At 39.0% G+C, this 13876-nt stretch overlaps 2 protein-coding genes across 2 annotated transcripts in view; one reads left to right on the top strand and one right to left on the bottom strand.

The window, feature by feature from the left end:
* Positions 1 to 2277, bottom strand: part of LOC137405723 (calcium uptake protein 3, mitochondrial-like) — a 112923-nt gene extending 110646 nt beyond the window's left edge. The window contains exon 1 of the mRNA XM_068092088.1: positions 1683 to 2277. Within this exon, the coding sequence (XP_067948189.1) occupies positions 1683 to 2264 (582 nt within the window). The 5' untranslated portion in view covers positions 2265 to 2277. The remainder of the gene's footprint in view (positions 1 to 1682) is intronic.
* A 151-nt stretch (positions 2278 to 2428) lies between these two features.
* LOC137405575 (fibroblast growth factor 5-like) lies at positions 2429 to 13842 on the top strand. Its single transcript, XM_068091869.1, has 4 exons — positions 2429 to 2818; positions 7951 to 8581; positions 10181 to 10335; positions 12491 to 13842. The coding sequence occupies exons 2-4, from the start codon at positions 8218 to 8220 to the stop codon at positions 13070 to 13072; spliced, it is 1101 nt and encodes a 366-aa protein (XP_067947970.1). The 5' UTR covers positions 2429 to 2818; positions 7951 to 8217; the 3' UTR covers positions 13073 to 13842.
* The last annotated feature ends 34 nt before the right edge of the window (positions 13843 to 13876 follow it).

The raw sequence follows: 13876 nt of genomic DNA, 5'->3' as shown, positions 1-13876 counted from the left end.
GCGCCACAAGTTCGTCCACACCAAGATGCATACACAGGCATTCATGCTCCCCGCGGTCATGGAGACGATGCGCAAACTCAGCATCATGGCAGCACAAACATTCAGGAAGAGATGGCATGTCTTGACAGCGCTTGCAGACTCTGTAGCCGGTGGTATTAGCTCCTAAAGAAATGAATAGATATGTCTATGCAAACATAGCTAATACATCAGGTCGATGTTATCCAACAGTATATCAGTGCAGCACTAGATTTAAATATTAAAATTGTTAATGTTGTCATTCGAGAAAAATCTGTAATTATTTTTTCGCAATATGAAGCGATAATTATCATCATTAAATTCATATACATGTATATAATAATAATATTCGTTTTATCACTCTTAAGCTAAAACTATTACTACTAGCTAGCTTGGCACATAAGAGCTGGCTAGTGGCGGTGCTTACTTGCTGGGAGGTTTGATTCTGTTGAGGATCTTCTTCAGATAGAGCGTCAGGCTCGAAACGCCAGGGTTTTAACTTTTCAGAATTTGACATTTTTTATGATCGCAACTCGGACATGTACACGTATGTTGAACTGTCGGACGAAATGGCCAAGCTGAAACTGTAAAGTAGCGAGCATCTATATTTGATACGGGGTCTTAGGTAAAACCCGAAGTGTTTGTCCTAAACTATTGCTACGATAAGTTTGATATTGAGCTTTGTATTGGCCTTTCAATTCACGCGAGAACATCACATGACAAGACAATAACCAAACTCCACGGATACGTCATCGAAATCAAGAGATTCCAATCTACGGCGGCTTTTTGTTTTTGAGCTTTTAAGAGCTTTTAATCACATTTCCACATATTTGGCACCTACCACACAACAGAGTAAGACATGGCAAATCTTTTGATACCAAATAACTGTAATGTGAATTTTGTTGCAAGTCAACCTTTAAACTAAAAGAGGCATTTTGCTAACCATAAATCAATTTATAAAAACCGTTCGTGTGGCGACAATAGTCGCTCTGCCCACTAGCTTCAGTATCGCAAAACGACAATTGTCGCTATGCCTGCAAAAGGGCTAATAAAACTGATTCCAAACATCAACCATCAAATCATCATTTTCATTTACAAAGGAAAACATAATGAATATCAATGAAAGAAATATCATATCATTCATTCTGAGTATATTGCTAAAGGGTTGCTAAGATGATGCAGTGTCGACTGTTTCTTTTCCCTTACTTTCCCGGCAGCAAGCATGCAGATTTTAATGCAATATGAATTAAAATGAAGACTGGAATTTCAGTGCAATTTCTTGTTATTACTTTGGCAGAATAAAACCTTAATGAGCATGGGCCCTTTTACTGGCTTGTCTGTGGAAACCTCCTAAAGAAGCAAATTCACTGACAGTGCTCCATGGTCTAAAAACTCCCCCTAAAACGTGATTTTGGGCCGAACCTAATCGGCCTTTTCGGGAGGAATATCAGCCCTAGGGTAAGAATAAGACGAAGTAAAATAAATTGAGTAAAATAAGTAAAAATAAATTGTTCGCAAGGATACAAGTACTGAATGTTAGCATTCTTTACAGATATACACATCGTTTAGTAAAACATTAACCATATCAATCATTAACCAACTAGCATCACTCATGATCGCAAACGCTACAAAAGTGCGTTATATAAAAAATAAATGACGCCTCTCACCGTTTCTTGTGTATCTTTTTCTGATTCTTCTGAAGACTTTTCTGTTGCATTCAATCGATGATTTTGAAAAATATTGTCAGTATGCATATAAAAAGAGTTTATCAGCCACTGGATACGCTCGTTCCAGAACAATTTGGCATTAGATAGGCTTAGAGAGTTGAATATAGTACGAGTACTACTAGTAGCTTGGTCATGCGATCGCACAACTATGCTTGTAGCCAACTCGTATAGTACTTGCGGAGAGATTATTACGTTGCGCAAAGGTCCTTTTATAAACGCATGCTTCTCATAGGCACACTGAGTAACTTTTTTTGTTTCTCGATGTAGGGTTCTGCGGCAGCAGCTGGTTGTTGGGAGCAGCTGACATTCGCAAGCACATTTACACCGACAACGGGATGTTTCAAGTTGTTTTCCATGAAGAAAATCAAATTCGTGAAAACAGTATATTGTCAAAGTTCCTATTGCGCCTGTTGATAAACTCTTCAGCACTCTATTGCTGCATTTTGTCCATTGGTGTGAGACAAATATTCGAGCTTCGTTTGCAAATCTAAGTGAAAAGTTCAACCGATGACAGGATGCCATGTTGCGATTTGTTTAGCCGCGAAAAGACGCATGCGCGGTAGAGCATGGCTCAGTCCGAAATGGGTTATCCATCGTAACGCCTCGTGCTAGTATTGCAGTTTATACAGTAGAGCGCGTCATACGAAGTGGAACTTGACCGAGAACAGTTGTCGACGAGCCTCTGCTAGAGTGACAGGAGTATTTATGCTCTCGCGTATCTGTTTAAACACAGGATAAATTTTTAAAGTTAGAAAAAATTTCCATCAGCGAATAGAAGCGCTACTGCACGTATACAACATCCACCAAGCTACTGTTACTCTGTGTATATGCTTTAAAATCTGTGTATAATTGGATGGAAGATAAGGGCATCATATATTGCTACTGCATCTAATATGCTTTTTCAACATTGTTGAAACTTGGATATACCTGGTAAACTCTCTACAGGTATTTGGTGACTCCGTCGCGGTCAGCTAACCAGAGTCAAACACCTTATAAGGATATAGCCTATATTATAACAATACTGGATTATTACCATCTCTAAGGATTACACAAACATTTGACACTGCTAATAGTTGGTAAGTAAATATTCGCTCACCTATGATAAAGTGCTTTCGACTTATTCAAGTGACAAGGTTAGAATTATTCAGAATGATTTACGGTTTGATATACTGGTCAGCGTTTCAAATATCTAGCAGCTCCTCAAGTTGATATTGCACCATTCACTGTAGATACAGCGTTATCTTATGTGACACAGATGAAAATAATGCAGCCGAACTTGGTACCAACACCCGCATCATAGTCATGGCATATAGCATATGTTCATTGATAAGCCTATACTGTCTTTCATCACAATTTAACTACAATTTAATGTCTATCAATAAGAATGCACCGTCCATGCCACTTGTTTTTTTATTGCAATCGGTCTTGGATAAGAGAATAGATGAGTGGAACGCATACCGAACAAGCTTACCCCTTGCATTCCTGTATGTGTCACACTAATAAATAATAACGGCTAGCCTAACATTCTGAACTATTCATTAGCTGATGCTAGTTAAGGGATGGTAAAGAGCTCATGCGGTGTTACACATCTCTGAGTTTCCTTCTCCTCATTTGAAAGCTTTTCATATCTCCATTATTCCCGTAGTAGAAAATCAGCAATTAAAAATAGTACATTCTAGTTCGCTTTCTGTAAAGAAGGATTGTAAAAAGTCTTTATTCCCTCACTAAATGCTTTTTCTGATAGCTGAAGTTTTGCATGCTGAGAGCAATGTCAGCTCACTGAGTGCACCGCTTGAATGCTCTGACAAATTGTGTGGCTGACTTGGCTAGTTAGACTGTTTGTGAAACAGTGCGGAGGACATAACCACCTGTATGAACCAGCTAATAATATCAATGACTATGTCTACAAATGTTATGCAATAACCAGGCGTAATTGAAGCATTGCCACCGATGAGAGGCACTCAGCACCTGCTCCTGCCATTTCAACTGTCTTCAACCAATTTTTCCTAGCTTCCTTTAACTCTTGCCAAACATTCATTTAAACTTGTGAGCAGATATCATTCCAAGGTGAATTTAAGACAGGTGGTGGACCTCTGGCTAAAGATTAGCCTGTGTGTCGACCTCTGGCTAAAGATTAGCTAGCCTGTGATTTGTCTGACATCAGAAATCCAAGCATTTGTGGAATTTTTTTATAAGAGTTGAAATGATTTTGGGATGTCGGGAAAATATAGGCTATTCTAAGGTATACCGGCACTACTAAGCTCTACCGGAGTACTAATGACATATAGCGACAGTTTGAGATCTGAAGCTGTGACAGGCTTTGCAAACAGCTGCCTTCTTGGGTGGCCTTAAATACAAAGACTGTTATCAGAAGTGCTGCCGTTTACGTCAAAGATACTTTTGTTTTCCTCTGTTCAGGACTTTGCTGTCTCGAAGGTACAAATCAGATATCTCTATAGGGTATAGACAGCATCTGTAGCCATTCTGGGTGTATCATCACAGCTCAATAGGATGTGTCATGATATAATCTGCAAATAACGAAAGGTAGATTACCGTCTCTAGCTCTGGCTTGGAAAGCTGCCCAAAATCAGGTCTCAAAGGCAGCACATTCCTGATTAGCATATTTTCTATGAACGCGTATCACGTATAGTGGCTTATCTATATAATTTATGGCAGTGATTGCTGTATTGAGGAGTTGTCTTCTTCCAATGCAGCTCAAGAAGTACAAGTCTTGGCTGCAATCAATATCGTGGACTCAGGTGACAGCTGACGAAAGGAGAGTCAAAAGTAAACAATAGGCTAAACGCAATATTAGCTGATCAGTTTCATTGGAGAATGAAACTGTTGCCGTATTTGGACATACTGGTGTCTGTGACATAGCTATTTACAGTCTCCCGTATTAGCATGCAAGTTACAAACAACCTCGTTGAAAAGGGAACACGAACCACAAAGTAGCTTCCGTTGCCACTAACTGTAAAGGTTTCACAAGCCCTGACACTGGTTTGACAGACTACTCAAAGACCACTGAGGAGGTAAAAAGGTTGTGCGCTCCTCTGACACCTGGTCTGGAAAAGTGCAGTCGGTGCAACGGATGCGGCAAGCCAACGCTCTGGTCTAGCTTATGTTTCAAGCTAATAATTATATGACATACAGACAAGAGAGATATTGTATATAAAAGTAGGGAGGTAACAAGATCAATGGGAAAAGAGAGAGAGAGAGATTGACACCAATTATGCAAAGATATTACTTGCCAGCAAGCCAGGCCAGCAAGCCCTTGAGGTTCTCTAGTCATTGGTATTACTTGGGTAGTCGGGATGATAGTCGGAATGGTGAAGAGGCTATAAGCAAGATGATGAAATATGGTGGCCTTGTTAAAGTGCTTCCCAAGCTACCTTATTGTCAGGCTAGGCAGAAATTTAGGAAAACTCATATTATAAATTCAATAGCTTCCAGTTAGTTTACATGGATTTTAATTAATAACCAAGTCACTTTTTGTGACATATTTAATGACTCGCTTGGTCTTGTTTTGCCTTTTTGCACGACACACCTCAGCACCTCACATTCTTCTCATCGTTATTATCTTATGTAAAGTTAAACAACATATGCAAATTATTTTCACAATATTAACCTTTATGTGTCAATACTTGACATGTGATTGCCAGCAAACTGGGAGCTCGAGACAGGGCTGACGGCTGTATCACCAACCAAATGCGCTGCCGCACCCCACCCATACTACAGTCCCAGGATACAATGTATGCCTTGGGCACAATAAGCCCAAACCGTATCTAATTTCATCACATACTTTTCCATGGTTTACAAAATGAGTACACATTCCTCCAAATTTAGATTGCTCTATATTCCCTGTCAATAAATTAGTGCAGATGTCTGCAACTATAGCTGCGGTAGGAGTACTAGTCTGAAGATCGGCCAGTGAGCTTAGCTTGATAATCCCAGCAAACTGTCGTCAATTTGTACTTATCTTCTAGCCACACTGCTAACATAATTCGACAGGTGCAATCGTATCCTGAAGACATAGTTATTTTCTATTGCGAGGCCAAATTTTCTACAAGGTAATTCTTATAGGAGGTCAGAAGTATTCAATCTGGAATAATCCAACACAAACTGTTTTTGGTGATTGGGGTGAGTGGGATACAAGGCTGATTAGCTAGGAGAGACGCTATGTAGTAACAATATATAAAAGGGCCAAACATATCATCAATGATCTAGTAACAATGTCTATGTAGTAAAACACCTGTTTTGGATGGCAGTAGAGTACAAAGAAGCCTTTAGCAGCTATCATAAACAATTAGCATTGCGTTTTGTCCAAAGCCAAAACAAAAGCACCTATACATTCACTTGAGCTAGAGCTTGGAAGACAAGCAGCCGGCACGAGCCTGTCACACTGTCGCACTCGTTTCTTGCATAACGCTGTTTTCTCATCAATTTTTCAAGAAATACAGATGTTTTGGTCATACCTATAGCGACAGTTGTCAAGTATATGTGCCATCTAAACGTTGTTAACCACCACAAGGTAGCTTAGTGACTTGGTATGCTTGGAAGAACGGAAATGTTTTTAGATACATTTTGTGGATGTCTCAGCTGGTTAGCTTTTTATCCCCTTGTATCTGATAGGTAAGATAGTATTACCAGTTTAGGGTACAAATTATACGGCTCTAACAAAGTATGCAGCCGAAATAAATATTTTACAATCCGGACTCCTGGCAGATGGAATCAACTATCTAATCAACTGGCTACAAAGATCTTCATCTTATTAACATGGCCACTCTCAAAATTTTGTAAAATTTGAAGCTACCTCAAAAGCGACTTTTGAGGTAGCTTTTCTAAACTAAAGGTACGGCCATACGAGCCGATTTTTTTTGGTTGGTTCTGACCGAAATCATGAAATGAACGAACAACACAGAATTATTCGGATGACATTCACAAAATTGTCAGATCTGTGCATGCATACTGAAATCGTCAACGAAACACTTGTAATTGGCTAAACAAATTATTAGCGAGCATGATTCTAGCAGCGTTTACAATTTATGTAGTCCGAGGCACATAACGCAACACGCAAGAGAAATACTAACGCAATTCGGGATAGAACTCCGATGAAACTAACTTGATTGCGCTAAAGATGGCAAATCTTTCTACAACAGAACTTTTGCTGCAAAAAAGAAATTGTTATTATTAAAAACGACACGATTCGTAGCCACGATTCAGAACCAACGATAGCGCAATCTAGGCAGTTGCATCGTATGTTGAATTGCACTGGTACTTTTTTGTGTATCGTAATACGTAATACGTGTCTTGGGTTATACCAATTGCAAAAGCTGCTAAAATCGCTCTCGCTAATAATTTGTTTAGCCAATTAAAAGCGTTTTGTTGACGACTTCGGTGTGCGTGCACACCTCTAACAATTCTGTGGATTTTGTCCAAATAATTCTTTGTTTTTCATTCATTTCGCGATTTCGGTCAGAATCAATGAAAAAATCGGCATGCGTGGCCTTTAGAACATAAAATAGGATGAGATTGAGCAACTGGGTAGACGCGGTTGCAAGAGCTCAAAGCTAAACAGAGATTGGCTAGTAAGTCTGGCTGCTTAAGGCAACTACCCTGTGTTTACACCTCCTAAGGCAGCATGATTTTGGTAGCATTAAACATTTCAATTAACAGTTTAGGAAAACAAACTTTTGCTAGCTGCATACGTGGTCAGTGTCTAACAACACCTACACCGCTGACCTAGAGCGGCTGCTGCAGGTTGCTGGTACAAGCAGCAGCTGTTCAAATCTGGTGATGTAACTTTGCTGTGTTATTACGGAGAGCCAGCAGCTTTTTGCTCCAATTCATTTTATTATATAAACAGAATAAATTCAAATGGGTGCTTTTCACTTTTTCCCTTCGGGAGGCTTTCGTGTCAAATGTTTTGTCAGCAGAGCATAGCGAAATGGAAAGCAGACTTTGTGCACTGGCTGCGAGTGTACATATACATGCGTACATATACATGCGTACATATACATGCGTACATGTCTATATGTATTGTAGACAATTAAATACAGTGCTGCCAAGCCGGTGACTTTCTTTGGTCAAGAATAAATCTCGGCCTAATTAGTTACTACCACACCTCATTAGCCAATACTTAACAAAGACATAATTAATCCTCTGTATTTGAGTTAATTATTAATATATATATCTCTGATTTCCACAGGCTTCCAGGGATTCAATATTCTATTCCGTCAATCAACAGATCGGCCAATTAGCGATTGGAAAAAGATAATCTATTGTTACGCATTGTTACCGAAGCGGACCCGAGGATCATCTTTCTACCTCTATAACAAGAGACACTACTAATTAACAATTATTGGAGAAAAACTTGATGGAAGTACGCGAATTCTATTGACTTGGATTGTTTCCAGCCTTCATTAGCTATTGGCCTTGCACATTCTATTGTCTATTGGACATTTATAAATACTTTATGACTTCAAATCTTCTCACTGAGCAAGAATACATCGAAGAGAGCAGAAGTTTCCAGAAGATCTTCAACAAGCATTGCGTTGAAGCGCTCGTACAGCATAGCCCCACTTTAAAGTGGTGTACTGACACTCCTATGGCGACAGCGGTTGCATTAGGAGCCGCGCCGACCTTGACCTCTCTAGTTGGCGTACCAGCTTTAGCTGATGCTATAGCCACCTCTCCGAAGGGTTCGATATTGCAGCTGAGCAAGCGCAGTAACAGTCAGACGAAATATCTCAACTCTATGACAGGTTATACTCTTCACATCTGGCCTAATGGCACAGTCAGTGGTCTCAAGTCTCACAACACTTCTGCCAAAAAATACGGTGGGTAAAATGTGAGGATTTTATCTTATAGATTTGGTGTGCAGGGATGAAAGTAGTTGATGCTGGTGATGCAAGAGCACAGGCTATTTAAGTGCGAGTAACTGCTATTAGTACAGATATTAACTCACACAATGCCTTTTAATTTCTAAGTGGTGCAACTAGTTATCAGTTTAGATGGAGATAACTCCTGAAAGCTGAGTAGCGTGTCTCAGCTGCCGCAGTCCATGCCTTTAGGGGAATACTATACATGTCTATACTCGACACTTGAACAAGTGTCAAGCTCAAAAACTGTTGACTCGCACTTCTTCTTGCTCTCACCTCTACTTTGATTCTCACCCATAGATCTTGAGTATAATGAACACTCTCAACACACAGATTATGGCGACTGTTGCCCATCTCTTTGCTACAAGTGCTAACAAGTTTTTAAAGCAAATAGAAAAGCCCACGGATAATATTCATTCATCTGTTATACGTGTCAGATTTGCGCCGATTTCACTAAGAGAGAGGGTACAACTCCTTTTAAATTTTTTTTGCTTATCGTCTGACGGGGAGACCTTTTTCTATGATAATATTAAACAATGTTGCATTATTTCTCTATCATTACATATGGTGTCGAGCAATCATTCAGAAATGTCAAACTTGGATTGGCAGAGGCTTAAATTATGCATAGCCGCTGAAATGACAGTTGTTAGTTGCTGGTAACTAGCTGAAAATGGCTGTCCAACTCGGTTAATCTTCATCAATCATTAAGTTTAGAGGACGCGCAACACCTCAATTATGCCTCCTAACCTGCCCACTGTATCCTTAGTAACAGTTTGAATAATGCGCAACACAATTTGAACAGTTTGAACAATTTAGCTGCGCTGTACGCGCCAGCTCTCAGCAGATAGACTAGACCTTAGCTTACCACTATTCTTTTTTGTAAATCTCATTTCTACACTTGCATAAACCAAAATCTTTGGCCTTATATTTGCATAAATCATCAATACCAGAGTCTATTGTTTGTCGATTTGTAAGTCTTGACCGACTTGAAAGGAGTCGTAATCATGTTGATAAATGAGAACGCAGCAAAGAGAGTAAACTATCGATCAAGGGAATCGTCTGAATGATTGTAAGCTTCGAGTAATCAGTTCTTTTCACCTAATAATAGAACAATAGGCAGTAATTATCATTCCATTAGAGGTAATTAAATAACTTCATTATAACATAGAAATACAGAAATATGATAATTTTTCTTTTGTGCACAAAAACGTTATAATTATTTTTGCCCTCATTAGCAGTTGTTGAAGAGATAAGTCTGTGGACTATCTATGGTCAGACACAATAAGTGCACACAGTTTGCAACTGGCTTCAGCTACTACTAAAGTTTCCAGAATGTTTTTATTTATCACCTGTTAAATTATTTTAGCAAATATAAGAAACGAATCTCTTCTTAACCCGCGATGCCAAAAATTTTAGAAAATTATTTCGGTAAATGCCTTTTTAGATTACAGCATATTGTCTTAATGCAGTAATGCCTTTCTTAGAGGTACAACTCATGACCTTTGACCTGTGTGTAGCTCTCTAATAAATAATTTTATCAATTGATAAATTTTGTAGCCATGCTCGAGTTTGTAACGACCATCCTGACTCTATCAAGCATTTTGAAGATGTCAGATAGCAGCAACTCCGGACAAGAAGCTAAAGTGGAAATTAAAGGAGTAGAAAGTAACTTGTGGTTGTGCATGGACAAGAGGGGAGCTCTCTATGGCGGTGTAAGTACCTTCTACTTATCTACTGAAATACTTATCACACGGTACATGTGTGCAACTCCAAATCTGTGTCATCGAAACTGTGTGTGAAAGAGAACTAGACAAGAGCCTACCTCCCACTTGCCACATATTTGTATGAGCTGAAAATCTGGTGGCTTCAATTATAATGATTTATTCAACGCTGAGACTATAAATAAACACTCCCCTGTCTGTAACTGATCAGGTCAAACAACAAAACTCTCATCAGAAATCTATACAAGAAGCCATCAGGTAAATGTAAACATCAAGTGCATTGCAATATATACATGACAGCGAGGATAGCTAGACGTGTCAAACTCTCCATCACACGACCTGTCTATGATTTACCTTACCTTTGAACATATTAGGAATTGAATTCATTCAAATTCCCTTTCATTATCGTCTTAACGGCATTTGCGGTTCTACTCCTTCCTTCTCTAAAAAACTATAGAACTGCTTTTGCTTGTCGCTCACAAAGCTTGTCTAAAAAACTGAAGAGATCTTACTGTTAGTCGAACATGGTTTTTACCTGCAGTCAATGAAATCATACTTATGTATCTAAGAATTTGCTAGCCATGTGGGTAAATAGTTATCTGACTCAGCTGGGCTGATGCCGCAATGGGAGCGAGAAAATTAACTTGACCTTTTTTCATACATTCATAAAAAATATCATAGTCTCGCAGGATGTCCTAATGCTCAATTCGTTTTAACGGTTTATCAGCTTTGACAGATTGCAATGGCTAACTGCTGATTATCAGCTTTGACAGATTGCAATGGCTAACTGCTGATTATCGTGACCTTTTTTATTGATGCTCTTCTGCTGCTGCTCCTTTTGTTGCTCCTGTTCTCTTGTGTCATGGCCACACAATATGCTCCTGTTCTCTTGTGTCATGGCCACACAATATGCTCCTGTTCTCTGGTGTCATGGCCACACAATATGCTCCTGTTCTCTGGTGTCATGGCCACACAATATGCTCCTGTTCTCTTGTATCATGGCCACACAATATGCTCCTGTTCTCTTGTGTCATGGCCACACAATATGCTCCTCTTCTCTTGTGTCATGGCCACACAATATGCTCCTGTTCTCTTGTATCATGGCCACACAATATGCTCCTGTTCTCTTGTGTCATGGCCACACAATATGCTCCTGTTCTCTGGTGTCATGGCCACACAATATGCTCCTGTTCTCTTGTATCACGGCCACACAATATGCTCCTGTTCTCTTGTATCATGGCCACACTATATGCTCCTGTTCTCTTGTGTCATGGCCACACAATATGCTCCTCTTCTCTTGTGTCATGGCCACACAATATGCTCCTGTTCTCTTGTATCATGGCCACACTATATGCTCCTCTTCTCTTGTGTCATGGCCACACAATATGCTCCTGTTCTCTTGTATCATGTCCACACTATAACTTAAGCAGGCATTTCGAAGCTCCAAATTTTAACCGACACTATCAGAGTCACCTTATGAGCCTGAATCAAAGGACATCCGCAATAGATAAACAACAATTGTGAATAAATACAGTGCGGAGTCGGATTTGATGTTGATAAATTGTCCAGTGATACTCACTAAACAGCGTTGCCATCCCACAAATTGTATATCGTTCCTTAAAATGTATATCATTCCTTAAATTGTATATCGTTCCTTAAACTGTATATCGTTCCTTAAATTGTATATCGTTCCTTAAATTGTATATCGTTCCTTAAATTGTATATCGTTCCTTAAATTGTATATCATTCCTTAAATTTCCTTCTATTTTTCCAATATTATAGTCACAATATCTATTTCAGGAAATAGATATTGTGACTAAAACTAGTTGTGAAAAAATAGTGTAACAATGGCATTCGTTAGTACACTAAACTATCCAATCAAGGTTGTTCTTTCCTAGTGCCTGCTCAATTAATTTAGTCAAGGCTAGACTGTTTATCTTAGCCCAAGTGCCAAGGTCAAAAGCCTTGGTTCTTTCGCAATATCGCCACTCCTTTGAATTTCCTTCATCTTTTTGGCACTCTGCCAACCCTTAAATTGCTGTAACATAGTAATTAGGTATGTCACAGACTTAGTCCCCCTTCAGACAAGCATGAAACTTGCCACCAAAACTCCAAATGAAGATTTATTGAATGATTAATTTTACAGAAGCGGAAAACAGAGGAATGCGAGTTCTATGAGGACTATGAGCATTCGGAGGACTGGAGCACATACTATAGCGTTCAACACCCTGAGAACAAACACAAAATTGACAAATGGTATATAGCATTAAATCGCCGAGGACGTCCGAAGGTGGCCATGTCTTTTAAACACAGATCTTCTCGATTTAAAACATCAGCAACCCAGTCACGCACAGACGCTCCTGAACTGCCATCTGGTATAGAAATAGGAAAGCCTCACATAAGAGACAAGCCCTATACTAGAGCTAGGGGCAATAAACCCAACAAACCACTAAAGGACCCCCGAGATTCCGAAGAAAAACCAAAAGAACGCAATAATATTTCTATAATTCTAAGCTCCATAGAAAACGCGATAAAGGAAGCACCTGTTTCCAAAAACTCAAATCCAGAAAGCTTTCATGACTCTATGCTAATAGATTTAGGAGAAAATAATCCATTTTTAAATATAGACACTGGTGATAGGATACGACATGCAAATAAAAAAGTAAAACCGAGGAGGCGGAAAGGGAAAAAAATGTATCGCAGAAAGAATAAAGAACATTCACGCTAGGATGATAGCTTGCTGAAGAATAGCCCACAAGACTGGTGAGACAAAGCCTGACCCATTATCAGTCATCTACAATCATTTTTTTATTTATATTGTCTGCTGTTTCACACTGTGAATACATTGTACAAAGCACTTACGATGAATTGAATTATTCATCTTGTACAAAACTATTGTTTTTACAGCTTTCATTTTCAATTTTTATGTTCTATAGAGTCCATACACTCAGCTTCCTCGCAAAATGTTGAATCCAAAAATATTTATTTTTTATTTATTTTCGTGAAACCATAGCACAAAATTTGTTGAACAAATAGACAATGAGGTTCAGTGGATGTATTGGCATTGTTGTAATGTCCCTCAAATGCTTTTTTCTTAGTAAGCATTGTAAAAACAAATTGTATTTACATGCAATAAAACATGACAAACGAGAGATGTTTGTATACTTGCTGAATACTCGCTTAAATCAACATACAGCATTAGAGCAACATATAGCCAGGCATCTCAATCAATCAATGTCTATGATTGCCACAGCTAAATTATTCACAAAACAAGTAGAATTCTAATCAAACCAATCAGAGGCTTTAAAACGAGTAGAAAAATAAATTATTACAAAAGATTTCAATTAGGAATGATTAGATGCAGTTAGGGTGACTGTACATGTGCAAGGCTAGTATTAATAAATGAACAGTGGCGAAACTACCACACCCGAAATGCATGGAAGGGGTGTACCTTCTGCTTGGCAGGTCATGCAACTGTCCCCCATATCATCTCGAGAAATAAACTATGCGCTAGAGGTGACAAGCTTAATTT

This window comes from Watersipora subatra, chromosome 10 (assembly GCF_963576615.1).
Source record: "Watersipora subatra chromosome 10, tzWatSuba1.1, whole genome shotgun sequence".
Lineage (NCBI taxonomy): Eukaryota > Metazoa > Bryozoa > Gymnolaemata > Cheilostomatida > Watersiporidae > Watersipora > Watersipora subatra.
The sequence above is the reverse complement of the archived record's forward strand: the minus strand, read 5'-3'. Positions and strand labels throughout refer to the sequence as shown.

Excerpts from the sequence above, each read along its gene's own strand:
- LOC137405575 (XM_068091869.1), top strand. The coding sequence starts at position 8,218 with ATGACTTCAAATCTTCTCACTGAGCAAGAATACATCGAAGAGAGCAGA. Across the intron at positions 8,582-10,180 it reads CACTTCTGCCAAAAAATACG|CCATGCTCGAGTTTGTAACG; the intron begins GTGGGTAAAATG and ends TAAATTTTGTAG. Across the intron at positions 10,336-12,490 it reads GGGGAGCTCTCTATGGCGGT|AAGCGGAAAACAGAGGAATG; the intron begins GTAAGTACCTTC and ends TTAATTTTACAG.